The sequence below is a fragment of the Micromys minutus genome (genome assembly GCF_963924665.1).
Source record: "Micromys minutus genome assembly, chromosome: 1".
NCBI lineage: Eukaryota > Metazoa > Chordata > Mammalia > Rodentia > Muridae > Micromys > Micromys minutus.
The window spans coordinates 244,947,475-244,973,812 of record NC_137969.1 but is presented as its reverse complement, the minus strand read 5'-3'; the positions used below and the strand labels follow the sequence as shown (position 1 = coordinate 244,973,812).

Below are 26,338 nucleotides of genomic sequence, written 5' to 3'. Positions count from 1 at the left end.
TCCAGGGTGCTTGGGTGTCCTTTCTTTTCTCTTGGGAGACAGAGCATAAGGCCCAGTCCTGGACCAGTATCTGTAGGAGCTTGGCAGGGCACTCCAGGTTCAGGGAAAGTCTAGTAACCAAACCACTCGTGAACACAGCATCCTGAAACAGGCAGCATGTCCCCTGAAAGGGGCTGAGAAAACAGATATGGCTGTTCCCCTGCACCCAACGCCAGATCCTATGGCATCCTGCACGAAGAACTGAGTGAGCAAGGAGCAGATCCAAAGGGCAAACGCATGCAGACGTTAGTGGTATAAAAACTTGCAAAACGCACAGCAAACAGCCCTCCCTGCCCCCGCAAATGCACTCACGTACACGACACCCCACACAGACAGCAAGGCTCAGCAGACAGGAGGTGAATGGGTTAGAAACAGCTGGGGGCCCGTGCGCCTGTCCAAGATGGACAGTAACCTCCACAGAGGTGGACAGTGTGGGGCTCATGGGTTGTGTTTCTGCTTGAAAGCATGTGTTATGGCCAGGATGAGAGCAGACTACTTACAATTTAGAAGAAGAGTTAAGGACACAGAGGCCGGGCACAGATGGCCACAGGTGGGTTAGCGTGCGGCGGCAGAGTCTGGGGGCAGAGCTCTTGCTGGTGCCAGGAATGCCAGGGGGTTACATGAAGGAGGGTGTTAGTAGCAGGCTCCTTCCACAGGGAACCTCGATGCTCTGGGCTGCCAGAGGGAGGGGAACCCGCAAACCCCTGCAGCTGGTGTGCCACACTCCATTCTGTAGAACCAGACTCTTTACAGGTACACATGGAGGATGCTCTGGTTCAAAAGCCTGCGGGGCCTGTGAGGCAGGAGCCATGGCACCTGGCTCCCTTGTGTCCGTCATGCCCAAGCGGAGAGTGGTAGACCAGAGGATACTCAGATGTAAGATGTTTTCCTGGCAATTCCTTCTAAGGCCCAGTATTACCCCTCCCTTCTCTTCCCAAACTTAGGCTGTGTCCCATACCAGGGCAGCTTGGAAGGGCCCCTAGGGAGCTCTCTGAGCTTGGTCAGCTTCATCCAAGATGGCAGCTGGAGGCCAGGTAGACCTGGCTGTCAGGCTGTGAACAAGGCCACTGAGAACCACTCAGGAGCCTGGAGCAGTAGGCTGAGCTACGTGGTGTCTAAGAATGTTTGAGTACAAAGGGGCTTCTCCCCGCTTCCCCACAAAGAATCCAAATTTTCAGCCTTAGATTTTATATGAGAACTGAGTGCAGGATTGGGAAAGAGGTCATTTCCTATTCATTCTTTCTAGAGGTTGTCAGACAAACACCCTACCATTGAGCTATACCCCCAGCCCAGGGGATTCCAGCAGCAGGCAATTCAGACAGCTTTTTCTGTGGCTGGAGAAAAAGCCACCTGCCAGGGGGTTGAGGAAGGGGGAAAGAAGGTGATGTCATCTCCCACCAAGGCAACACTGCTAGAAAGGCAAAGTGGAAAGTTCTGGTCATCTCAGTCCTGGGGTGTTACTGTGACTTCTTCCTCCCGTGTATCCACTCTATTCAGGGGACATGATGTCATAGCAAATTGCAAGTGGCCTCAGGGAGTATCTTCTGGGGACAGAAAAGAGTCACTGAGACCACACATCTAGGCAGAGACTTCTCCATACCCAAAAACCAAGAACCGTGCCTCGTTTATCCAGCCTTCTGGGACCCTTTCCTCCACCGGCCTCTAATGTAAATGTTTAATAAGCAGTGTAGGAAACTCTTTTCTCCTTTAGTCCCGCTGCCTGGGCCAGCTCTGTGACCAGTCTTCCAACTTTCTGCAAGTTACACGGGTGGGGAAGGTGTTGTTAACCCATGGGGAACCCCACTGTCACCGAATATACAAGTGATGGGAATACCACAGAGCTACAGAAAAAGACTATGTGTGTGGACAGCCGGTGTGAGAAGCCTGCACTTCCTGAGAAGGTTAAAGTTGAGGGTCCTACTATATGTGAGGAATGCCTCTCACAGGGCACCAGGGTTGTATATCCATTGCCAGCCTCAGAACAGGAGGCAACTCTTAGGCAGTGCATCAGGAAGTGGGCACATCTCAATTTCCCGACTCAGATCTTTCTTCTTTGCCATTGAAGTTCAAAAGAGCTTCCAGTACCATACACGTACTGAGCAGGACAGCCTCTATTCTGTGAGACTGTGGGACTTGCAGTAGGTACCTCAGAACCCTGGGACTATGGAGGTTGGAATCCCAAACCATGGCCAATGTTAGAGCCTCTCCAAAATGGAGGTTGTTCTACAACCTGCTCTCTGTGACACTTTGCTGGGAATTTATGAAACACTACTTGTAACACCTTCATTCCCGTGATCTGGGCTTCACTGGCCATTCCTCCTTGGTGTGCCTCCAGTGGCTAGAGAGGGATACTCTGAACTGGGCCCCCCTTACCCATTCCGTGACTTTCCTCCTTTCACATAGAAAGATGTACCACTCAGAGGAGCATCTGTGGCAAGCACCTTCCTCTTGGGAATACCCGTGACAGAACAGAAGGCATTTGTGCAAAATGCGCCCGAGAGGAAACGTCTGTCTTGCTCTGACCAGGACAGAGGTGTAGAGGGCTGAGGAACAGAGAGGTTCCTTAGCTGCCACCATAGGCAAGGAGAACCTGAGATTACCCACTCCTGATACCACAAGCAAGTTAAAGACCCCTTCAAAACACTGAGACTTGCCGGGGGGGGGGGCATGGAGGAATAATGGTGGAAGATGCCCTGGAGTGATAGCCCTGGACTTCCTTTCCCCATCACACATGCCTTCCACTCAGTCTTTAATGCTGCTCTGGATGGCACCACTGGCCCATGGCAGGGCATATTACTAAGAATTGAGGATACCTCCAAGGAAGTAGCTCTCAGATCAAGACACTTGCAAGGCTGAGAGCAAGAAGACAGGGCTTGGATCCAAAGGTGCCCAGTTCCCAGAGGAGCTAGGGAAATGAAGATAGTTGTTTGGAGTGGGCCTCCAAGCAGGCGTCTGGGTTGGGCTGAGTTGCCTGTGAAGCTCTAAGGCTAGTTTTCCCAGGGCTTGAGTCTCTCTAGGCAAGGGTTCACAGTCTAGGAGGGGGAAGTGTCCGGGATGGGTGTCTCAAGGACAGGGCTTGGTACTGGAGATGTACAGAGAGGCCCAGGGCCTGTCACTTCAGCTCCCTGTTCTGGGTTCTTCTCTTGGGCAGAGACAGCCCTGTATCTCTAAAGTTAATCAAGCTTCCCACCTGCCCCTGGAAGCATGGTATTTTTTTCCGATGATGTAATTCATGTTCTTCATTTTGTTTTTAGGGGGGTTTCCTCCCTGTTATCCTTTCCCATCAAAGTGAATGTCAGTCTGATCAACATCTCAAATGTGGGTCTTCTCTCCTTATCTGGGATGTGTGTATGATGACGTGTGTGTGTGTGTGTGTATGTGTGTGTGTTCCACCAGGGTCCACAGCTCCTGTCTGCTCAGCCTTACCTTGCCCCAGCAATGGCACAGAAGGGTCGTCATAGCTACCATCATAGAGGTCATTACCATCTTCCAGCTCGCTGCCGACTGGGTTACCATTTGCAATGCTCTTTTGTTTGGTTGTGAAAAACGTCTGCATCTTCATATTGTACCTGCAAGTCAGGTAAGGCGAAGGCGGGAGGTCAGAGCAAGTGGGTGTGAGCGTCCCACCCTACCAGGTGGGTGGGGCATCAGGCATAGTCTACACGGAGGATAGTCAGGGAGGCTCTCCAACTGAGCTTAAGGGGTTTCTTGGCAAGAATACTGGGCTCCTGTATAGTCTGGGGCACCTGCTTCTACTACTGAGCTATGAGTGTCCTCCTGGGGGTGTCAGAGGCCTTGCAGCCAATGCATTTGATGCTCCACACAAGCTTATCCTAATAAAGACAATTCAGCTCAGTCTACAGGGCAGGCTCAAAGGTGACCCCACCACCATGCTTTCTCCCTCCCCGGGAAGCAACTGTTCTCAAGTGGGCTGCTTAGTGACCTTCTACTTTCCACATAACCCCTGGCCAGCTCAGCTGTCCCCTGAGAGAAGAGAGTGACTTCTCCATCTCTAAGTCTCTCTGCGGGCTGTTCGCCAAGAAAGGAGGCAGTCACTGGTGAATTCTCTCGTTGGACGCTTTAATCCCCCACTTTGTGAAATGTTTATGTAATATTATGTTTTATATAAAGGCGAGGTCCCTCATAACACCCATGGAGCGGTCTTTCATGCTAATTCCAGGAGAGGAGAGAAGCCTTGGTGAAGGTGATATTTATTATTACACACCCACCATTAGTATTTCCCAGTGTTTCCATCATCCCCACAGCAAGGCTGTACCCACGCATGCAACCACATCACCGCAGCCTCTCTGACCTCTAATCTACGTGTCTCCACGAACTTGACTTCTTAGATGCCATGTGAGCGCTGACTCCGATGTTATTTGGTCTTTTGGGAATGGCTGCTTCTATCTGGTGAGCTTTTAAAGGTTCATCTCTGTTGATGCATGTATTAGAACCTCATCTTCACAACTGTCTAATCTTCCTCATGAGCAGCCTTAAGGTGGTTTAGACCCAGGCAGCTTCCCAAGCAGCGCAGGGTTTCCCAACCCAGAACACAGGGCTTATACCCCCAGGGTTACGAGTGAGGTCCTGTTGCTGGGATAAGCAGTGGTCCTGACAAGTGACATTTATTAAGCCTGGAGCAGGGTTTAAGCTCCTGAGCTTTTTGAGACTAGTATTGAGTTACTAGACTTATTGAGACACCAGAAGAGTGATTACCTTGGGGTAGGGGAGTTGCTGGAGTATCATTTTGGAAGAGTAGTATCTAACTGCCCTATATAAGCCATCCAGCATTGTCCCCTAACCTGAGGACGGACAACACCAGTGTCTGAGCCGGGGCTGCACTCTGGATGGCCCTGAATGGTGTTCATAGAGAAGGAAGGCTGCCCCAAAGGAACAGGAAGACGAATGGATGATATTCCCTGTGCTGGCCAAAAGCTTGAGTAGGGTATGGAGGGAAGGGGACCTCCAGGTCTCAAAGAAAGGGAGAGGCCACTTACTTCATGATGAGAATATAAAACACGTATAAGATGATGAGCACTAGGCCTTCCCACCTAGAGAGAGAGGGAGAGATGGGAGGGGAGGGAGAGAGAATGTGGTTAGAGCACAGGAGGCTGGGGCTGTGTGGTCAAGGTTACTGGTAAGGTGGGATATCCTCGCTTTCCCATCTCTGGGGTTCAGGTGGGACACCCCAGCATATGGCTGCTCTATCACTGAGAGTCTTCTTGGTAACAGAGAAGGCTGAATCTGGATCTTTTCAGTTACAGGGGTTTACAGGAATCAGGAGAGCCACACCCCCAGCTATCACCCCTACATGGAAACTTCTGTGACCTGTGCCCCAAGAAAACCTAGACCCATTCAAGCGTCTGGTTAGGGTCCTGAGAGGCTATGAGAGCAGGCAGGGAGGCCCAACTCCTGGGCAAGGGGCTTCGTGATGGCACAGCCCAGGACCACAAGTTAAGTGTATGGAAAGTGGGGTTGTACCTGTGATGGCAAACTTGAGAAGCCACACAGTTTTTGTTGCTTCTCTTAAGATGAGCTAAAGACTCTGTGTGCTGGGCATGGCCAGTCATTCTGGGAGCCCTTCTTGCTAACGTGCAATTCATGGGCCAGAAATGGATCTACAGATCGTCTCAGTCCCACCATCCCAACCCATCCACAGCTGAAGGAAATGAGGCCAGGAGTGGACTTTAACCAGGATTCTCTGGGTAGCGGGCGTTAAGCCACTCCTGTGAAGCAATTGCTTTTCGGCAGTCATATAGTGTATTCTCAGAAGTTGTCACCTTCAGGATGCAGATTCGGGACCATTCCAGTCACCAGGCAACCATACAGCATATGAACCAAGATGCCAACACACCCACAAGGAAGGATGGAAGAATTAACCACTTGTTCCTCAGAAGCTCGTACTTCATGAATCTTAAGTAAGGAACTCAGTTCCTATTCAGCATCACAGAGATCAGTCCTTGGATTCTCTTATGAAATTATTTTAAAGCTTTTCCTGGTTTTGATGTGTATATATGTGGTCTATGTATATGCACATGTGCCTATGTACATACAAATACCCATCCACATGTATGTGATATGAGGTCAGAGGTAGGTACTGGGTGGTTTCCTCAGTTACTCACCTTAATTAATTAATTAACTAATTAATTAATTAATTTCATGTATGAGTACACTGTAGCTGTCCTCCGACACACCACATGAGGGCATCAGATCCCATTACAGATGGTTGTGAGCTACCATGTGGTTGCTGGGAATTGAACTCAAGACTTTGGGAAGAGCAGTCAGTGCTCTTACCCGCTGAACCATCTTTCCAGTCCCACTTTAATTTTTAAGACAGGTCTTTTACTGAGATTGGAGCTCATCGATGGCAGAGAGCCCCTAGGGATCCTTTTGTCTCTGCCTCCCCAGTTCCCCAGTGCTGGGATGAAGAGGCGTACCACCATACCTGCCTTTTGTGTGGGTGCTGAGAATTTGAACTCAGGTCCTCACTGCTTGAGGCAGACATTTATCAGCTCCGTGATTTTTACAGTCAGATCTTTAAGTCTTTTGAGCCTGATTTCTCTGTAGGTCATGGGGGAGGGTTCTGATGTGTTCTACATGGTATATCTTTGTCTCTGTGGCATCTGAGACCCTATCCCTCACTCACTGCTTTGCCAGGACACCTGTTACCTCTCCATCTCAGACACAGACCCATGGCCAGGCTGGCTCTCACTCTTGCTTAGCTCTGTGTAAAGGCTGATTGCCCTCAGGGGTTTGGTTTGATGTATGTCTTGATAGCAGATGGGGCAGAAACCTTGGGGGAACACAACTGTCACTCTAATAGGACAAAGGCAAAGTTCCTTAGGATGATAGCCCTGTCGTGTCCATAAGCTGGCAAATCTATGTTTGCTAACAAAAATCTGAAAATGATTCAGCAACCCAACATGCACAGACACTGTCAATTAACAACAAAAAACATTCAAGACTCACCACACAATTTCCTCATCGTATATGAACTGGAAAGCAAAGGAAACAGAGGATACGCTTATTACGAGGGAAGAAGAGTGCGGACTCCAAGCCCCCTGGATCTAACACACACAGGCTTTGATCTTTGCATTTCCCAGTTTCTCAGCGGCGGAAGCTCACCTTCCATCACTGGGAACCTAGGGCAGTTGAGCTGTTAACACATGTGCCTCCTGCCCGCTGCCTCAGTGTGATCATCCCAAGAGAGGTGGCCCGTGTTCTAATATAGATCAGGTAGTTGCTGGGGCAGACCTGGCAGGAGATTCCCCTATTGCTAGAACAGAGTTGCTAAAATCCAAGAGAATGCAGTCAGCAAAGATGCAGCTACACGCCTGTCCCACCCTATACACCTGTCTTTATGTGTATGTCACACGTGTGTGGTATAGGGCTAGAGAGAACCCCACTTTGGGATTCCAAGGTGGAGGGTCCAGCTGTATGAATGAACACAGCGTGGGGAGGGGAGGTAAGGGATCGAGGGACAGTGGTACAATTCAACACATAGGTCATCTTAAGTGTCGACCTACCCAGATTAAGGGGCACCTAGATAGTTTGTAGAATATTGTTGCTGGTGTGTCTGTGAGGCTGTTCACTTGAACTTGTAGACTTTGAAAGGAAGATCCACCCTTACCCATGATGAGTGGGCACCACCAAATTAGCAGAAGACTCAACAGAAAGGGCACCGAATGGTAAATACGACCCCATCCCTTCTCCTTCCAGGTTCTCCAGCCTTTAACTCTACACCTTATGGCAGTGGTGCCATGGTTTCTCAAGGCTTCAGCCTAGCAATGGGCGATGTATGTTACTGAGTTCCCTGGGGCTCCAGCTTGCAGGTGGTGTGATCGAAGATCACTTGAGCCATTCCCCAATAAATCTCCACTCAGCCACTCATCTCCTCTTCCTTTGTCAATCCATCTAGCCATCTCCACCCACCCATTCATCCATCCATCTGTCCATCTATCTCTCCATCCACCCATCTATCCATCTTTCTATCTACCCATCACTTCCTCTATCTGTCTCTTATTGGTTCTTTTTTTTTTTTTCTACATAACTCAAATTACATGCCTCACATCCAGCATCTTTGGGACCAGACACAAAAGAAAGATGCTCTGTGGTCAAGGGAAGGGGTAGATTTTATGGCCCAGTGTAGGAGATATGAGGGCCGCTCCCACCAACCTGACCATGGAAACAAAGGGTCCCTCTATATGGTACCAGAAGGGGAGGGGAAGCTATTGTCTGGGCTTGGTTCTACTGTCTGGCATAGGGGCTGTACACAAACTCTGCTTTAGGAAGGCAGGCATCAATGAGAGCCTTTTGGGCCCAAGGCTCTGAGGGAAGCCACTCAACAGAGGAAGAGGGAAAATCCGAGAGGCTTCTCCAGGGGCAGTTTTAGCTTATAGAGCCCAAAGGAGGGCTACTGGCATTTACAGGCAATGGCAGTGGGGATGTGAGGAGAAGACATCAAGACAGCTTTACACTGTGAAGTTTCCTCACACTCAGGGTGAAAAGTATATAGCACCTAACAGAAATATAAAATATGTAACAAGTATGTTATAACAAATATGCAGGCAACCGAAAAACAGTGACCTTGACTTTAACTCTTATCGAACAAATCCAAGTGTTTAATGTGAACATTTAATTCACCACCAGGGAAGTTTACCCTTCTGAAAACTGAAGAATGTTCCTTGGTCATTTGGAGGCCTGTAAGGAATCATTCACTCTCTGGGAAATGACATCACAGTTGGGGGAGGAGCCCCACCCCTGTGGTTAAGCCCCAAACACTGGCACCAGTCTGCATGTACAGTAGAGGGCTGAGAGAGCTTCTGAGCAGGCAATGGATGAGACCATTAGCTGTCCCAGTGACTTTCTGCCAAAGTCATTACCAAGAGAGCGTCAGTCTTTGATGAGTTGTCTTTGCTGCCCATATTTAGGGTGCTGTGGGTTTTTTTTTTTTTTTTTTTTTTTTTTTTTTTTGAAATGTCACATAGGTATCTTGTTTCTCCTCATGATGTTATTTTCTGAGCTGCCCTCAGAAACCCCACAGATACCTACTCTCCTGAACGGTGTGGGGGACCTGCTGATTTGCCCTTGGTCATTTCCAAGGTAGAGGTCACAGCCTTTCCTAACCTGACCTTCTCACCTCCTCATCTTTGTTGTGAGGGCAGGGGCCTTGCAAGCCACAACTGTGGCTTGGTGGCTTACCAGGCCTGGAGGTCAGATGACAGTCATAGCTATTCCTTAAGAGGATGCTCACCTGACTCTGTGTGTCCTGAGACCTTTCTCTTCCTAGTTCAGCCATCTCCGATGTATCCCTCCAAGGGTCAATGTTTGCTGTCTTATGCTGTTTCGTTTTTTGTTTTTTTGTTTTTTTTTTCTTCTAGACACCATCTCACTACAATAGCTAAAACTGGCCTGGGACTAATGTTCCTCTTGCGATACCTCTGCCCCTTGACTGTGGGTGGAAGGGCAGTCATACCCCTGGGTGGGGAAAGATAGAAAACTGTGACACATTTCCTTGGAATCCAGTATGCTACAGGCCCTTATGCACTAGTATAAGGATCAAAACTGCTCCCCTAGTGGTGGCACTCACCATACAGTGCTTCACTGTATGGGCCATGATCCCCGCCCCAGACCTTGGGGGTTGATAGCTTTGAACTGGCCCCCTCCTGCTGTGCAGGACAGGGAACCCAGAAACATGCTACTTGTACTTACTTTGTGGTATTGAATATAGGTCCCCTCTTGCACCTGCTAGCCTAGCACCTGACCACTGAGCTGCACCTGCTAGCCTAGCACCTGATCACTGAGCTGCACCTGCTAGCCTAGCACCTGATCACTGAGCTGCACCTGCTAGCCTACTAGCATCTGACCACTGAGTTGCACCTGCACGTTTTTATATTTTTCATTTTGAGATAATGGTCGCCCCAAGTTGCCCAGCTTGGTCATGATTATGCTTCTCAAGCCACAGTCTCTCAGCATCTAGGTGTATTTTCCAGCTTGAAACCTGCTTCCTCAGAATGGCTCTGCCTCGATGAGTGGGTGGGTCTCAATGTAGGCTTGGAAGGACCTCAGATGAGTACATGTTTGAACCTCCCCCATGTGTTTTGTTTTATCTAATCATTAAAATGATCCTGGATTTAGCCCCATTGTGAGAGACCAAGAATGAGGTCTTTAGAAAGGGCACAGCATGGGTAGAGGTGTGAGGGGCCAGTGTGAACATGGAAAGATGGTACATTCCACTGTTAGTACTGTGACCTCTCTGGTCCTAGGGTCAAGGACAGACAGGCAGGCACCCATGCCCTCACAGGGCCCTGCCCACCCAGCACTTGGGTGTGAGGGGTGACTCACCGCAATGAGTACGACGACAGAGAGCGTGTAGTACACAGAGTCACGGCACACAGCCCACCAGGTCAACCGGACAACCTGCCATGTCAGAGAGAAGTAAGTCATCAGCTGCTATTGCCTGAAAGCTGCTCAGAGAGCAGAAGGACAGACGTCAGGGTGCCTCCCTGGCTACCTCTAGCTCTTGGCTACAGTTGGTGAAGAGAACAGAACTCAGCAAAGTTCTCAGGGATGGGGAAACCAGAAACTGGCCTACTCCTCTGCAGTGATGGCCAGGCTCATTTCATATAAGAGCTGCCCATTAAGGTAGAAACCAGAAGCATCACCATGTCCCATCAGCTGCCTACCTCTGTCATCCCGAGCAAGGTAGGTCCTGGCTATTATCTTCTGTAAGGCAAGCCTGAGACTCTGAATGAATGCTCACCCAAAAACTGGCCAGGCCCACCAACATGACTCCAGCCTCCCAGGCTTTCACACTGATGGACAAGAAAGAGTATCATGGCTACTTCATAGGGGAGGACACGGGTCCAGAGGACAAGGTAGATATTCTCAAAGCCATAAAGAGTGGCATGACCAGCTTCGTTAGGGTGTTGCCATTCTCACCCCAACCATCTCTGGAGATGCTCACTCCCATCCTACAGGATACTGGTCAGACAGGCAGAGAAAAACAATCCACTGACCTGCCCAGCAAAGAGTCCACACACTCCAATGATACACAGGATGTTGAACACAGCAGAGCCCACAATCGTCCCAACACCGACATCTCCATGGGTGATGAACACACCTGGAATAAGAAAGAGATTGATGCTGGAGCTAAACAGAGTAGAGCCCTGGGAAACATTCGTTTCATGCACTTATCAAATTAAATGTTTCTTCATCATCACCACCACCATCATCATCAGTATGGTGAGTGCATGTGTGTATGATGATTTGTGTGTATGCATGTGTGTGTGTGTGTGTGTGTGTGTGTGTGTGTGTGTGTGATGGCACCAGTCATAGGACAACTTTCAGCAGTGGGTTTTCTCCCTGGGTTGAAGAGATCAAACTCAAATCTTCAGGATTTCACAACAAGCACTTTTACTGGGTTTAGCCACCTCAGTGGCCAGAACCTATGCATTTGAATGACTTTATTGAGACACAATTCACATGTCTAATGATGCAGTAGTTTGGCAGATCTGCTAAATTATACAATCAAAGCCATAATCTAATTTTTGAACATTTTCATCACTTAAGAAGCCCAGTACCTAGTAGGACCCCACGTTCTAAGAAACCATAAATCTACTTCCTGCCCCTCTGACCCCTTGGGTTTATAAGTGAGGAAACTGAGGCCCAGAGCTGGTAAATGCCCCAATGCAATGCCTGGCTCGCCCTCTTTCCCTCTGCCTCTCTGTCTCTTTCTCTCTGCACAGTGTCCCAGCTGCCAGATTGTAGGTTTATGTTAAGGTGATACATGATTGGACAGTGGAGAGGTAGGCTGGGAGAGAGGCTGGAGGAGCAGAGAGAGAGGCCAGGCTGTAGGCAGAAATGGACAGAGGAGATGGAAGCAGATGTGAATGTTTCTCTTGGCACATCTCTAGCTTGATGAGGTTGTCATGATCATTTCTAAGGGGTTTTATGGGTCTAACTTTTCTGGACGGGCAGTTTGTATCTTTGTACACTGCTTGTAAGCTTATTGGGTGGAGGGTTTGTGGATTGAGAATTTAACATATAAACCTGTTTGATAAGTTAATGGATGCGAGTCATGTTTTTACCAGGCTATGGAGAATGTGAGCTAAGTTCTTGGCTGGTAGAAGAGCAGCAGGGTTTCAGTGTGGTGGCCTGTGGCCCCATGCGGGAACAGGTAGCCAAAGTTCCAGACTAAAAGAGAGGCAGCTGAGAGAGGACGGTGTGGGGACCTCATGGTAGAGAAAGAGCCCAGGCACAGGGCTTCACACTGGAGCAGGACTGGTAGCAGCAGATTCCTTTTAATATTTACCGCAACACCAGATGTCCTTACCAATGACAGAAGCAAACAGCTCTGGTGTTGAGCTTCCTGCTGCCATGAAGGTGGCACCTGCCACATCTTCACTCAGATGGAGTTTCTGAAACAAAGAGAACACAGGTAACTGGGCTGTGACAAGGGTGAGGTGGACACAGCCACTAGGCAGGCGGACAGATCTTGGTGGCACAGCGCTGATCTGAGCCCAGCTCCATAGCCAGAGCGTCTGTCTCCTCCCAAAGCACACACCCCATACCCTCCTCCAGGCTTCGACTCCCCCTTTCCCTCCTAACCCATCTGCTTTCTCTTCATTTACCCTATGCTCCTAGAGTGCTGTCTATGACCCTTGGGAAAGCCTTCCCTGCATTCCCAGAGCCAGCCATACCATCTCAGAAGCTCCTGCTCTACCCTTATGAAAATAGAGTCTGAGATTCACAGAGGCCTTGCAGTCCACATGCTCACTTTTGCCTCTGAACCATGAAGACAGAGCTGGCATATGCCACCTGTGGGTGGGTCCCTAGAACCTAGGGCAGATTGGAGTAGGCAGTGGTCTAGAAGCTGTCCTGTGGCTGTGGGATCTTAGTTCCAAGACATTTTCTGGTTCCCATATTCTGGATGTTTCTTGGGGCTTGTCCCCAGGATCGAGCAGCATGAGACAAGGCTAGGAATTTTCTGTATGAGGCCCTCATGCTAGGCAAGGTCATGTTCCAGCCTTAGAGGCCCATTATCTGATCCAAAATGGAAGACAGAAAACCTAGGTAGCCCCTAGGCAGCCGGGACTCTGGAGCTCTGCTGGAAATTTGAGCCAGCATCTTCTTCCCACTGGTCAGTTAGCTACAGAAGGCTCAGAGCTCTGGGCTCCATACAGGCTAGGGACACAGCACTACTCCCCAAGGGGTCAGAGCTCCCTTCTCAATGGTGCCAAAGAGAAGGCTCTATAGAGGGATCAGATGTCCACCTGACACTGCAGCCACCTTCTACAGGACTGAGGCCATGCTGCCTGCTGTCCTGTCACCTCTTGGCCTTGGTCTGCACCATTCTTCCTAAAACCCCTTTCCCTCTGCTTGCTGAAAGTGGTTCCCATTTCTCCAGCCTGCACAAATGTCATCCCCTCCAGGAAGCCTTCCTCTGCCTCTCTCCAACAGTGACATTCTGCCCTTTAGCTTCCTTGACATCTAAGGCCCTTAAAGAAAGACTAAGACCTGTGCCTACCCTTACTTACCTCACGTTCTGTCCTCACGGCCACAGGCAACCTCCTGCACACTCAGTGCTTGCCACACCCGCCCACTTTCATTGGGTATCTTTCAATCAATCCCAGGGGGCAAAGGGACCCCAGCTCTATTTTTATGATTTTCCCAAATTATCAGCCTAGGAGGGGCCTGGAAGTGTGCTCAGTATACATTAGTGTGATACAAGGTTGTCTCCCACAAGGCTCTCGGGCTAAAAGCTTGATTCCCAGTTCCAGTGTTCAGAGATGGGTTTCAGGAAGTGACTGAATCCAGTGGACTCTGGCCTCATCAGTGAATGAAGTCACTGACGCAGTCATAGTTTTGATGGTATTTTCTAAAGGCACTGGAAACTTTTGGAGGTGGGACCTAGAGAAAACAGCGGGTCACCGGGAAGTGTGTCCTTGGGGTGGTAATTTATCTTCAATATCCGCCTCTCTCAGTCTCTACTTCTGGCCACCATAAAGGGTTAGCTTTGTTCTACCACATCCTCCCACAATGTTGTCTGCCCCACTCAACCTAGAAACAATGGAACTAACCGATTGTGGACTTAAACCCCTGAAATCATGAGCCTAAATAAGTATTTTCTTCCTTAACTTATTGTGTCAGGTGTCTTGTTAGAGAGGCAAAGATCTAACTCACACAAGTTAGGTAGGACCTATGGCTGTGTTTTCCTAGGTGGGGACAGCTTCCAGAATGCAGAGGCAGCCACAGCACCCTTGCAGGAACCACTGTCCCCCAGCCTCCACTCTAGGGGTCCTGGGATAGAATCCTCTGTAGTAACCCGCTGGGCTCCATCTGAGGGGATGCAAGGCGAACAGAAGGAAAGTCAGGGGCTAGGAAGGCTGGGAGCCTGCCAGCTCACGGTTTGGGAGACAGTTCTAAGACAGTCCCTCCTTACTATGTTGTGTCCAGAAACAAGTTGAATGGAAGGCAGGCACCTGTCCTCAAGAGCCACTTGTCCTCACCATGACAACATGGCCTCAAAGAGCTGGGTGACTTCCCAGGGCAAGGGGTGGCAAATCCCCAAGGGGCTGTACTTGGTAAGCGCTGCAAACAAGCCCTGCCCCCACTTGATTAGAAACTCTGAGTAAGGCAGAGCACAGAGGGAGCCCGGGGTCTTGCATATGGAAAGGGGAAAATGAATGAAAAGATCAGCTAAAGGGGGAGCAGGGTTTAGGTGTGAGGCAGAGAGGAGTCCTGTCACCACGGCTAGTGTCCGCCTAGGGGAGCGCTTGGGGAACACAGGTCTCCTGAATGGTTGCCACCTGGGGTTTTGGCAAATCTCTGAGCACAGTCACAGGCTCGCCTGCTCCCTTGCTGGTCAGATTTGTCTCACACCGCATGGCCTGGAGGGTGACTTCACATGGACCTCGGCTTCTGCCGAGCTTGGGGACAGGATGTCATCACTGACATTGATGTGATTTGGTGTTGTCGGAGTGAGGTGTTGGCTATGGAGCAGACTCGAGGTTGGCTGTGTGAGGGTCTTCTCCACCAGAGTGCTTCCTGTCCCATCCAGCCTTCTCGTCCTTGTCATTTATATTGGCACACTCCCCTAGGCACCCTGGGCTTTGTGGAGGGTTCCGGGTTCTTGCCACATACCTCACAGATCTTCTCTAGGGATGGGACAAAGAAGTCATCACACACGATGGCCAGAGCGTAGAACATATAGAGAGCCTGTGGACAGAGATCAGGTTTTAGTGACGGGTCCCTTACACCCATCCGGTTTTAGTGACGGTCCCTTATGCCCACACCAGGCTGAGGACAGAAGCACAAGTGAATGCACACACTGGAAAGCTCCAGCAACAGATCCTCGCTGGCAGATAAGGGAAACTGAGGCCTGGAGACAGGAAATAGAATGCTGTACTGGGTCTGTGCTTGCTCTCAGCACTGCTGCAGAGTAAGAAATACAGATTTGGAGCTGGGCAGGGTGGCACATGCCTGCAGTCTTAGCCCTCAGAAAGCTAACGTAGGAAGATCTCAAGTTCCAGGCCAGCCTTGGCTACATAGCAAGACTGCATTCCAAAGACTAAGAGAGGGGAGCTGGGGAAGATTCATCAGTTGGCAAAGTCCCTGCTGTATAAACACAAGGACCTGGGCTCAGATCCCCAGCACCTATGTAAAAAGTGGGTGCAAGGGGCACATTCCTGTAGCCTCAGCTCTGGGGAGGTGGAGACAGGAAAAGCCTAGGAGCTTGCTGAACAACCTGTCTGGATGACTTAGTAATCCCAGGTTCGGTAAGAGATGCTGTCTCAAAAATAAAGGGAAAATACAATTGAGGAGAACACTGGCTATAGAACTCTGTCCACAAGCATGTATGTGCACACGAGTACATGCACACATAAACACATATGTGTGGAGAGGGGGAAGGGGGAAGAGGAGAGAGAGAGAGAGAGAGAGAGAGAGAGAGAGAGAGAGAGAGAGAGAGAGAGACAGAGAGACAGAGAGACTATACAAACACATGAAAGGAGAAAGGGAGGGGAATGAGGAGAGAGATGGGGGTCTCTGACCCCGGTCCCTGGCACACACATCTTAAAAGCACATAGGATCTCTATAGTATTACAGTGTTTCATGTATGTTAATGAGATTGTGGGGAGTTGGTAGCCCCAGACAGGGTGGCACTGGTCACTGGAAAGTCCCAGGCATGATCAGAAGGGCATGGCAAACATCTGAGGAGTTCAAGAAGTCCAGAGGCACTGAGGGCTGATCTGGTGAGCAGTACTTCTGTAAGCCCAGAAAGGATGGGGACCCCACTCTTTCCTGATACCTTGCTCTGGGCATCTCTTCCACCCACCCAGTCACTCCTTATAGCACACATCTACTTGTGCTCTGGGCACTGTTTCAGCCAGTAATCCAAATCATGGGACACTGCCTGGGGCTGCTTCACAGACAGCAGGAACAGTCTTAGGACTGAGCCCTGAGCCTCAGGATCTGACACTGTGTCCATGGAGGCAGGGAAGGAGTGTCTTTCCTAACTGAGCTGAGTCAGGACATCTGCTGGAGAACTCTCTGGAATGTGTGCCCTTCCCCTTCCTGCTTTGTTGGCCAGAGGCATGTAGAGTTCCAAATGTGACCTCAGCCACTTTCTCTTTTTTTGTTTATGTTGGTTTAAATTTTGAGACAGGAGTTCATGTAGTACAGGATAACTTTGGATTCACAATGTGGTTAAGGCTGACCTTGGCCTCCTGATCCTCTTATTTCTGTCTCCAAAGTACTGAGATTACTGACATATCAGACTGGCTCCTCTTCTTTAAGAGGACTCTGCTTCCTAGAACCTGTCATAAACAAGCAAGCAACCAACCAACTAACCAACCAACCAATCAACCAACTAACCAACTAATCAAACAACCAAAAAACCAACTAACCAACCAACCAAACAAACAAACAAACAAACAACTAAGCTGGTTCTAGTGTAAGGGCCAAGAGAGAAGGCCCTTGGAGCAATAATTTACAATTTTAAAACAATAACCTCCCATTTCCCATCTTTAACTTTAGAGAAAGCATCATTTCCACATTATCAATATAGTTTGCTTGCTGTCAAACCTCTGCTCATCCCTGAGGCTCATTTTTAAGTGCCCACTGGGCACCTGCACGTGTGTGCAGGGAAGTTTGTAGCACAAGGTGCAGACTCTGGCACTCATCTATCTCATGACTCTCAATGGACCATGTCTCCAGGCCTCCGTTTCTATTTCTACTTAATGATGAAGCAGGGGTAGACAGTTGTTTCGAGGAGGACTTCTACTAGGAATCTTTCCTGGTTCTGTCTGTCTATACAAACACCTACCATGATTTTGTTGAGTTCATCCTATGCGCTAGGTGTTACTGTGGACATCAGGAGTAGGGTGTGGAAGATGGCAGAGATGGGGTGTAGGAAAGAGTCTGCATTTTAAGACTTAATCCCAGTGTGGGACAAAGAAATCAGCTGAATGAAACCTTTATAGGTTTACCAGAAAACCAGAAATGCAAAGGTTCTGAGGCAACTGTGAGCTCAACAGGGAGAGGCGGGGAGGAGTGGGAAGGGCAGGGTGTAAAGTTGAAGGGAGAGACAGAACCCCTGAAAGGAGATGAGAACATTCTAAGACATGACATGGTGCCCTGTATGGGAAATGGAAAAGAAGGCCAGACTGTGTCAGCCCAAACACATGGCGCCATATGAACTGAGATGACGTGAAGGGAGGCTGTTCTGTGACTGCCCTGGTGTGACTCATTGTCTTTGTCCATAAGCTAAAAGAAACTGTGGGCACATCGTTAAAGGAGAGGCCAACTGCGGGACCCCCTCACTATGCACCCCAGGATTCTGACTAATACTGCCACCAATTCCTCCCAACATTATGACCCAGGCAAAGTGACCCATGAGGTCAAAGGGCCTCTCTCTCATGACACCTCAGAACACTGGAGAGAAAAATGGAGAGAAACTGAATGGTATTACAGTTTCTATTCTTTGGGTCAGGGGAGGCTAAAAAACTTCACTGGCTCTTATGTGTGAGTCTTTCCTGCTTTGAGGAAGGCATCAATAAACTTCCTCTACAGAAGTCATATTTTAAGACTCTGTAGGTCAAATGGTCTCTGCAATATACCAACTCTGCTCTTATAAAGCCAAAGCAGCCCTGCAATGTGTGTTTGTGTGTGTGTTCTAATAAAACTTTATTTGTAAAATCTGGGTTCAGCCCTCCACTTTTAGCTTAGTAATTACTACTCCGAGGGGTCTTGCAAAATTCCTGAGGTACTTACTCTCAGGTTCAACCATAAGGTTTTACTTATGGGCCAGGGCCACAGAACCATGGGGAAAATCTGCCAAATTTACATCTCTTTCTAAAAGGGGATGGAATGTGGGTGCCAAGATGTCTGAAAGATAATAACTCCATTCTAGAAATAACATGCAGCCCCACTGTTCAAAATTTGCCTACAATCCCCACTCTAAACTCTACTTCCAACCCAAACACTACTCCTTTGTCATCTCCTGGTCCTTGTTCTCCACCAGAGAATTCCAGATTTCTCTTCCATTAAATTACCTCTTGAAAAAGACTCTCAGTTGGCTGAATTTAAATTTGTAAGCAGACAGTGTTGGGTAGCCAGACTGCTGAGCAGGAGGAAATTTGCCTGGGCTGATCTGAAACAGAAAAGCAACCCAGGTTGCTTCCTGGCAACCATTCAACAGTCTTGTACTGGTTCCCACAAGGGCCAGAAAGAATTTTGGGCTCCATAGACCAGGTACTCTGATGCAACTTTTCTGTCACACCACTGATGCTCAGAAGCAGCCAGAGGGAGCACAGCCATGAACAGAGTAGGTGTGTTCTAAAAAAGGACTTCACTTATTGGAGGGGTGGGGGTACAGCTCCTCTAGTCAACTGCTTGCCTAGCATACATGAGGCCAAAGGTTTGGTTCTCAGTATTACATAGACTGTACAAGGTGGCGTACACCTCTTATCTCAGCACTTGGGAGTGGTGTGGTGTGGTGTGGTGTGGTGTGGTGTGTGTGTGTGTGTGTGTGTGTGTGTGTGTGTGTGTGTATGTGTGGGTACATGTGTGTGAGTATGTGTGTATATGTATGTATGTGTGTGTGCGTGGATGCATGTGTGTATGTGTGTCTGTATGTGTGTGTATGTGTGGGTGCATGTGTGTGTATGTATGTGTATGTGTGTGTGTATGTGTGTGTGTGTGTGTGTGTGTGTGTGGACAGACAGACAGACAGGCAGACAGACAGACACAGACAGAAATACACACACAAAGAGAGAGAGAGTGAGAGGAGGGAGGGAGGAAAGGGAGAGAGGGAAAGAAGGAGAGGAAGAGGGGGTTATCCTGAGCCCCACAGCAGGTTTGAGGCCAGTCTGGATACAGAAGATGCTTCCTCAAACAAACGAAGAAACCTTTGCAAAAACAGGCAGGGAGGTAAAATCTGGCCATGACTAGGGTTTGTCTGTCCAAGAACAGCAATCTATACTTTGGTCTTGAATTCCTCATTCCCATCTAAATTGCTATTGAACGGTCTGCCATCAGGGTCTGTCTGAACACAGAGACGAGTTGTCTAGGCCAACCACCCTGAACATGCTGTGTCTCATCTGAATGTCGAGGGGAGTGAGGAGTGTGGCGAAGAGAGTCAGAGAGCAGTCACAGGGACCATGGCAGCAAACATTACCGAGGACCTGTGTACCACATCATGTCTGTGGCTGCTGACATCTAGTCCTGAAGTGTATGCAGGTGCCACCGCCCCTATTTAATGAGAATAGAAAAACGAGGCTCAAGAAAAAGCCACATTCCTATGCTGGGACTGGGAACATTATGTGATGCTGGGTAAACCACTTGACATTACAGAAAAGCCTCTTGTTGGGCAAAACATTCCAGTGTCTATTCTCTACCCAGGTCATTGCAAGGATTGAATAACGGCTCAGACACTGTGTGGCAGTGGCTCTCAACCTGTGGGTTGCAACCCTTTTGGGGGTCCAATGATCCATTCGCAGGGGTCTCATATTAGATACCCTACATATCCGATATTTACACTACAAGTCATAACAGTAGCAAGATTACAGCTATGAAGTAGCAATGAGATTATTTTATGGTTGGGGACACCACCACATGAGGACTTGTAGGAAAGGGTCTCAGAATTAGGAAGCTTGAAACCACTGCTCTGTGGTGATTATATACTATGCAGATGGGGTTCCTACGCCAGAAGGTTAGTGGTTTCTAGCCCTTGAGGACACTTACACCAAGGATGTGGAGCAGGACAGCGCCATGCTGCCGTTCACTGTTGGAGAACAGGTCTGTAGGGAACTCGTGAATCGCTGGAAGAGAAGAGGAGACAGAGGGTGTTAGGTGGTGGTCTTCAGCAAACCTGCCTGAGACCAACAGTCCACCAAGGAGCTCAGGGGCTATTAGCTTCAGAATGGCTGGGAGGGGAAGCGAGCTGGATCTCAGTGCTGGGCAGCCTGGTGCTTCTAGGGGAAGCTGTGGGATTAGCCACCGATGTCTCAGTATTTGACAAGTGGCTGGGGATTAGGTTTGTCTTGTTTCTTGAACAATGGTATAACACACTTCGCACACTGGGGCAGTTGTAATCTAGGAGACAGACACACTGTTGGTAGGATGAGAAGGAGAATAGCTTTAGGAGCTCTTCAGCCAGTGGCACAATAGGCCTAGCGAGTCTGAAAACATTTATCCCCCACAAAAACATGAGTACCAGTCTGCCATCCCAATCAGCTTGAACCAACTCCTGTGCCCCAGAATGCCACAGACAGTGGAGGAATGGTCCCTTCTCACCTTGCCTCCTAGGATGACTGACAGATACTCACTTTCATAGACACATGCTAGCAAGACCCTCCCAGATCCCTAATGGCTCCCATAACACCAGCTAAGCTGGAAGCTCCCAAAAGGTTAGGATTCACATCACCCAGGTCCCTTCTGCATCTTTAAGAATCCAAGATGGGCCATGTGTGGTAGGCTAGACTTCAACAATCCAATGAATAAACAACAGGACAGAATTATTGGGGACAATCTGCATCATCTCCTGCTACTGGGACGCTGGCACATTGCCAGCCCACAGGTATCTGGGAAAATACATGGTCCACAGTGGGCACTCAATAGATGAGCCAGGCAGAAATTTCCATGGTCTGAAACACTAAAGTAATAAAATCTCACTTTTCAACATTATAGTCACCTGTCAGCTGTCCAGGAACCAGACAGCATTCATACTTTGTAGCAAGAAGTACTTAATGAAAAATATCTTCGTTCTCTTCTCTCTATTTTCATTTTCTAAACAAACTTCTCTAATAGAAATGCAGCTACTGTTTCAAGGGCCTGAGTCTGCTCCCTGGAGATGGGAGATTGCAGAGGGAGAGCCTCCACATTCCTGTGGCCAGGATTCTGTTTGCAGAAGTGGAAATGTCTGGAACTTTTCAGCCCAGATCCCTGGATGATGGTTCTGCTGCAAGATTTCAAGACACTCCCTGATTCTCAAGCCAGTATGAGGAAGGCCGACAATCGACACAATCCTGGAGGCATCTCTGGGAATGAGAGTTAATCTCTGCTTTCCTGAGGTGGAAGACAGGACATCTGTCTTCCAGCCAGAATGGGGCTGAGGGTTATATAGATGGCTTTGTCCCTAGCAGGACCAGACTTTGCATGCGGTCCCGCTGTTCTCCCTGCACCCTTAAGTGCAAACCGGAAGGCCGCAGAGCACAGTGGATGTCATCCATAGTCTTAATTTTGGCAGCAAATCAGTAGGTGACCCATAGAGCTCCCAGGGGCTATGGTCCCCCTTTTTTTCAGTGCCCACCCAAAGTATTTCACATGCTGAGGCATGGGGGCAGAGGGGTTCATGAATGAGCCCGAGAGAGGAGAGTAAGAGAACCCAAGGCTCTGAATCCAGGACCTCAGGTTTCATTCACTTTGGTGTGTTGAATGAGGAATGTCTTGTTGGTCTGTTCTGGAAGGTTCGGGAGACGCAGCCTTGCTGGAGGAAGTAGGTCAAGGTGGTTGGGCTTCTCGTATTTAAAGCTCCGCCTCGCCGCTAGGTCACTCCCATGGCTTCACGCTTGCTGGTGGGATGTGATCGGTCAGCTTCCTGTTCCCGCTACCATGCTTGCCTGCCACCACGTCTCCCTAACCATGATGGGGTCAGAGCCCTGTCATTCTTCTGTGAGTTGCTTTTAGTCATTATGCTTTATCACAGCAACAGTAATGAACTAATCCACCTAACCATGGGCTGTGCGGCTGACTCACCTAACCTGTAGGGCCCTCTGCCTCTTCAGTGACAACTGACAATGAAAACACAAGCTTGCTGAAGTGCATGGCACTCCTCGGCTTGGGCAGCAGAGGCTTCTGTGGGCAGAGGCCATGCCACACGCACAGTTAGCTACTTGCTGAGTCTAGTCCACTTCCTGCTGCAGGACTGAACCTCAGAAGCTGTCACAGTGCTGATGTCAATCCCTTTCCTCCTCACACCGTCACCAAGAATGACTCTGGCCTGCAGACATGCCAAGTGTTCTAGCATCCATTGTCTTTAGAGCAGATGGGCTGAGGTTTTCAGACACACTTTTCTCTTTTAGGTCCTGTGTGACCTTAGCAAGCTGATGGACATCTCAGGGGCTTGTGTGAACCTTGCCTGCAAGTATGATCCCAACAGACTCTGTATAAGAGTTATAGCAACCCCAGCAATTGTTCACATACCAGCACATTCCATCCCCACAGCTGCAGGTGATGTACATTGTTTGTTTGTGACCATGAGAGAGACAACAAACCAGTTTGGGGGTGGGGAAGAAAGCAGGACCATAGATGGAGACAGCAGGCCATGGACTACACAGGCCACAGGAGAACCTGCCTTCAGGAGCAGTGCCATCTTAGGTGCCCGAGGAAACCTTCTCTTTCTGGCTTACTAGGACGAGAAGCACCCAGACCACGGTCAAGTATGAGAGGCTTGCAAGTCTGAAAGGGCTCATCACACCCCCAACTGGTCAGCTCCACCTTAGGGAGGAGGAATCAGTAGGACACACACATGGCTTTTGAGGTCACACCTAAGCCTTTAAGCTGTAGAAATCCCTGGTGGCAGGTGTAGGACGAGGAGAGATTTATCTGCTGGCCCTGTAGAGCTCAAGGAAGTAGGATGATGCCAGCATCCTCCAGAGCTCAGGAAGAAGGACCCAGGGTAGCAGCAGGATAGAAGGTAACCTTTGCTTTGAACCTTGGCCCCAGAAAGACCTGTCTATCACTCCTGATCCTGGATACACTCAGGCATCCTCACATGCAGTATCTACCTGTTTCTCATTCTGCTCTGCAGTATATGCAAAACCTAAAACATCTGGGGAGATCTCCCTTGCTAGCTACCTTCCTGAGCATTGAAGAAGGGAAGACCTTATGGGCCCTGGGTCTGTAATTACCCACAATTCCTTCAGCACATACAAATTGCCATTTGAAGTCTCTATAATACACTTTAGCATTGTTGTATACACAGAAACCTACATTATGATTTTCTTCCAGCATTGTTCCTGTTAAGCTATATGGTGTTGCTCAACAAAATTTACAAATGCATTCAGTGGATATTTTCAGAGCCCTTTCTCGGTGGACCCAGACTCTGGGAACTGCCCAATAATATTCAGTGTATCTTGAACCTCCCGGAACACAATGGCTGCATCCAAATCTACTGAGAAAGTAGAAACCTAGCTGGAGGGGGTTGGTCTGGTGCTGCTATGTATTCAAATGCTAAATACTGGCTCCCAAGATCTGGTTGCCCCTCCCATAAGGAGGTCTTCACATTCACCAAATGATGCTATATAAACCTTGCCCCTCAAGTTATTTCTGACTGGTAAAGATGCCTACATCCTGGGCTGGGCAGAAGAGATGGAGCAGAGTGAAGGTTCCTGGGCTTGGGGGTCTCAGGTGAGGACCATGAGGAATGAAAGAGAAGAAGAGATCACCATGGAGTAGAGTAGATTGTATGCACATGACCATGTGGGCTGGCCTGACGGAGGAGAAACAGCCCAAATGAAACATGGCAAGCTTTTTGGAGAAACACAAAATAGCAAAAAGGGTTGACTTGTGCCCAGCTCCAGTGTTCTAAAGCTTAATACAAATATAAAGGTCTCTGTGTCTTTTATTTTGGAGCTAAATAATTTGGAGTAGGATGTGAGACCTCGGGCCAGAAGTCCCACACAGATCTCTGGTCAGAAATAAGAGCAACCTCTGCCGCCTCCACTGCTGGGTCCGGCTTGCCTGTGTTTCTGCCACTGCCACAGGGCTCCAGTCCAGGCTGAACAGAGCCATCGAGAGGCTCCAGCGCAGAAAGTTTCAGGAGAGAAAATCTCTTCCCAAACTTTGGTGATAACAGCTCTTAAAACAAAGGCTCTCCGGCGGTGGAATAATTCTTACACACATTTACTCTTGAGCAAATCCCCCATATATATAGCTTTTGAAATGGTTCGGAGTCTGACAACTGGTACTTCCTATTGGCTTTGCCCGAGGGCTTAGGAAGACCTTGTCTTCATATTTAGGGGCAGTCCTGCTTATGCCTGGAGCTTATGTGACCTGTGGTCACCTCTACCTGAGGAGGAGGGACCTGGGGCGTGGCTGATCTGGCTGGGGTCCATGTCACATCCTCTTGCGGAGGAGGGATTTGGGGCATGGTCGATGCCCCAAAGGGCAGTGTGGTGCTTATGGTGACTGGAAGATATCTGATTTTTGGGAGACTAGGAAGCTTCCTACCGGCTCACTTATTGTTCTCGGGGCTTCACTTAGTCAACCAAGAACCAGGACATCTTTCATGGCCTAAGTCCCACCGTGGGGTAGAAACCCCTAAGAGATATTTAAAGGCAACAAGGGGGTGTAGCAAGGCCCTAGAACAGTATTAACCACAACACCTATCACTGTGGAAATACCCCTACCTTGAAAAGAGTAGGAGTTAACACCTGTACCTCGAGTGTTTACCTAACACCAGGTGTCAAGCAGGGTGCTGAGTCTCAGGCATCTGCCCCTGTGGCACACCTGGTCTAGTGCACTGGGACAAGCAAACAACTGACTGTGCAACAACAAGGCCTCTGGGATGGTGACTGAGCCAGCCACTGCTGACTTGGGGGAACATGGAGGATATGAAATGGCTCCATAGAAGGAAGGGTGCTCACGACAAGGCCTGAAGCTTGCATTGCCAACTTATCAAAGCCCCAATCTACCAGACAATCCCCAGGAGCTCATTGCCACTTACTGACGAGCAAGCTGGCTCTGGAGGATAAAGGAGTCACCCACAGTCACACAACCACCACAGGGAGCAGGTGAAGGACTGAGATGGAGCTCAGCCAATACCTGGCTTTTCTCAGCTGGATGTCTTATCTATGACAGACATACTTCTCAGGGCCAAGGTCTCTTTTATCTGAGGGACGGGCTCTGTTTTTCTGGGATCTCAAAGAGCCGTGACGAGAGATGGTGCTCTTGGAAAGAGCCATGCGCCTGACATTTCACTATAAGCCACAAAATCCATGGATCCAGTGGTAACCCAGCATGTGGATTCCTCAACGTCCTTAGAACATTTGGCAGGACAGGTCTCTTCTCAGGCTGGGAGCTGGTTCAGTGGGTAGTGCTTACTGTAAAAGTGTGAGGATATGAGTTCAAATCTCCAGCACTCCACGTAGAAGGCAAAGTATGACCATGCATGACTGGAATGTCAGTGTGGAGATAGGTGGGTGCCAGATATAATGAGGATCTTCAGGTTCAATAAGACACCATATCGCAGAAAAGTAATGTGAATGACTACAGAAATAGCTTAGTGGTTAAGAGCATGAACTGCTTTTACAGAGGACCTGGGTTTGAATCCAGCCACCGAATTGCAGCTGACCATCTGTAAGTAAAGTTTTATGGGGATCTGACACCCTCTTCTGGCCTCCATGAGTGCCAGACATACTCACGGTACACAGACATACATACAGGTAAAATGCCCATCTACCCATATAAGAAAAATAAATCTCAAAAAGTTAGATAAAGTAAGGCAGATATGGGTAGAAGATATTTGTGTGTGCCATCCACACACCCATCTACCCACCTGTCCATCCACCTGTCGTCATTCATCTCTTTATCTATCCATCAACTGCCCACCCACTCACCATCCATCCATCCATCCATCCATCCATCCATCCATCCATCCCTTTTCTGTATGAATAAAGTCTATTGTTTTTGGTGTGGCATTCTCTGAGTTCTCAGAAATGCATGAGGTCATGCAATCACCATCGTATGCTAAGATAACAAAATAGTTCCAGGATCCCCCAAATTTCCTGGCCATTAG

At 48.9% G+C, this 26,338-nt stretch overlaps 1 protein-coding gene across 2 annotated transcripts in view; it reads right to left on the bottom strand.

The window, feature by feature from the left end:
- SLC24A4 (solute carrier family 24 member 4) overlaps nt 1-26,338 on the bottom strand; it is a gene marked incomplete at both ends in the record, with an annotated part of 127,549 nt that overhangs the window by 26,788 nt on the left and 74,423 nt on the right. The window contains 8 exons of one of the 2 annotated variants that reach the window (XM_080940825.1): nt 3,466-3,608; nt 5,037-5,090; nt 7,009-7,034; nt 10,384-10,458; nt 11,058-11,161; nt 12,374-12,458; nt 15,184-15,258; nt 20,284-20,360. In XM_080940825.1, coding sequence (XP_080796951.1) covers nt 3,466-3,608; nt 5,037-5,090; nt 7,009-7,034; nt 10,384-10,458; nt 11,058-11,161; nt 12,374-12,458; nt 15,184-15,258; nt 20,284-20,360 — 639 coding nt within the window. The remainder of the gene's footprint in view (nt 1-3,465; nt 3,609-5,036; nt 5,091-7,008; nt 7,035-10,383; nt 10,459-11,057; nt 11,162-12,373; nt 12,459-15,183; nt 15,259-20,283; nt 20,361-26,338) is intronic. The other variant, XM_080940826.1, reaches the window with a different exon arrangement.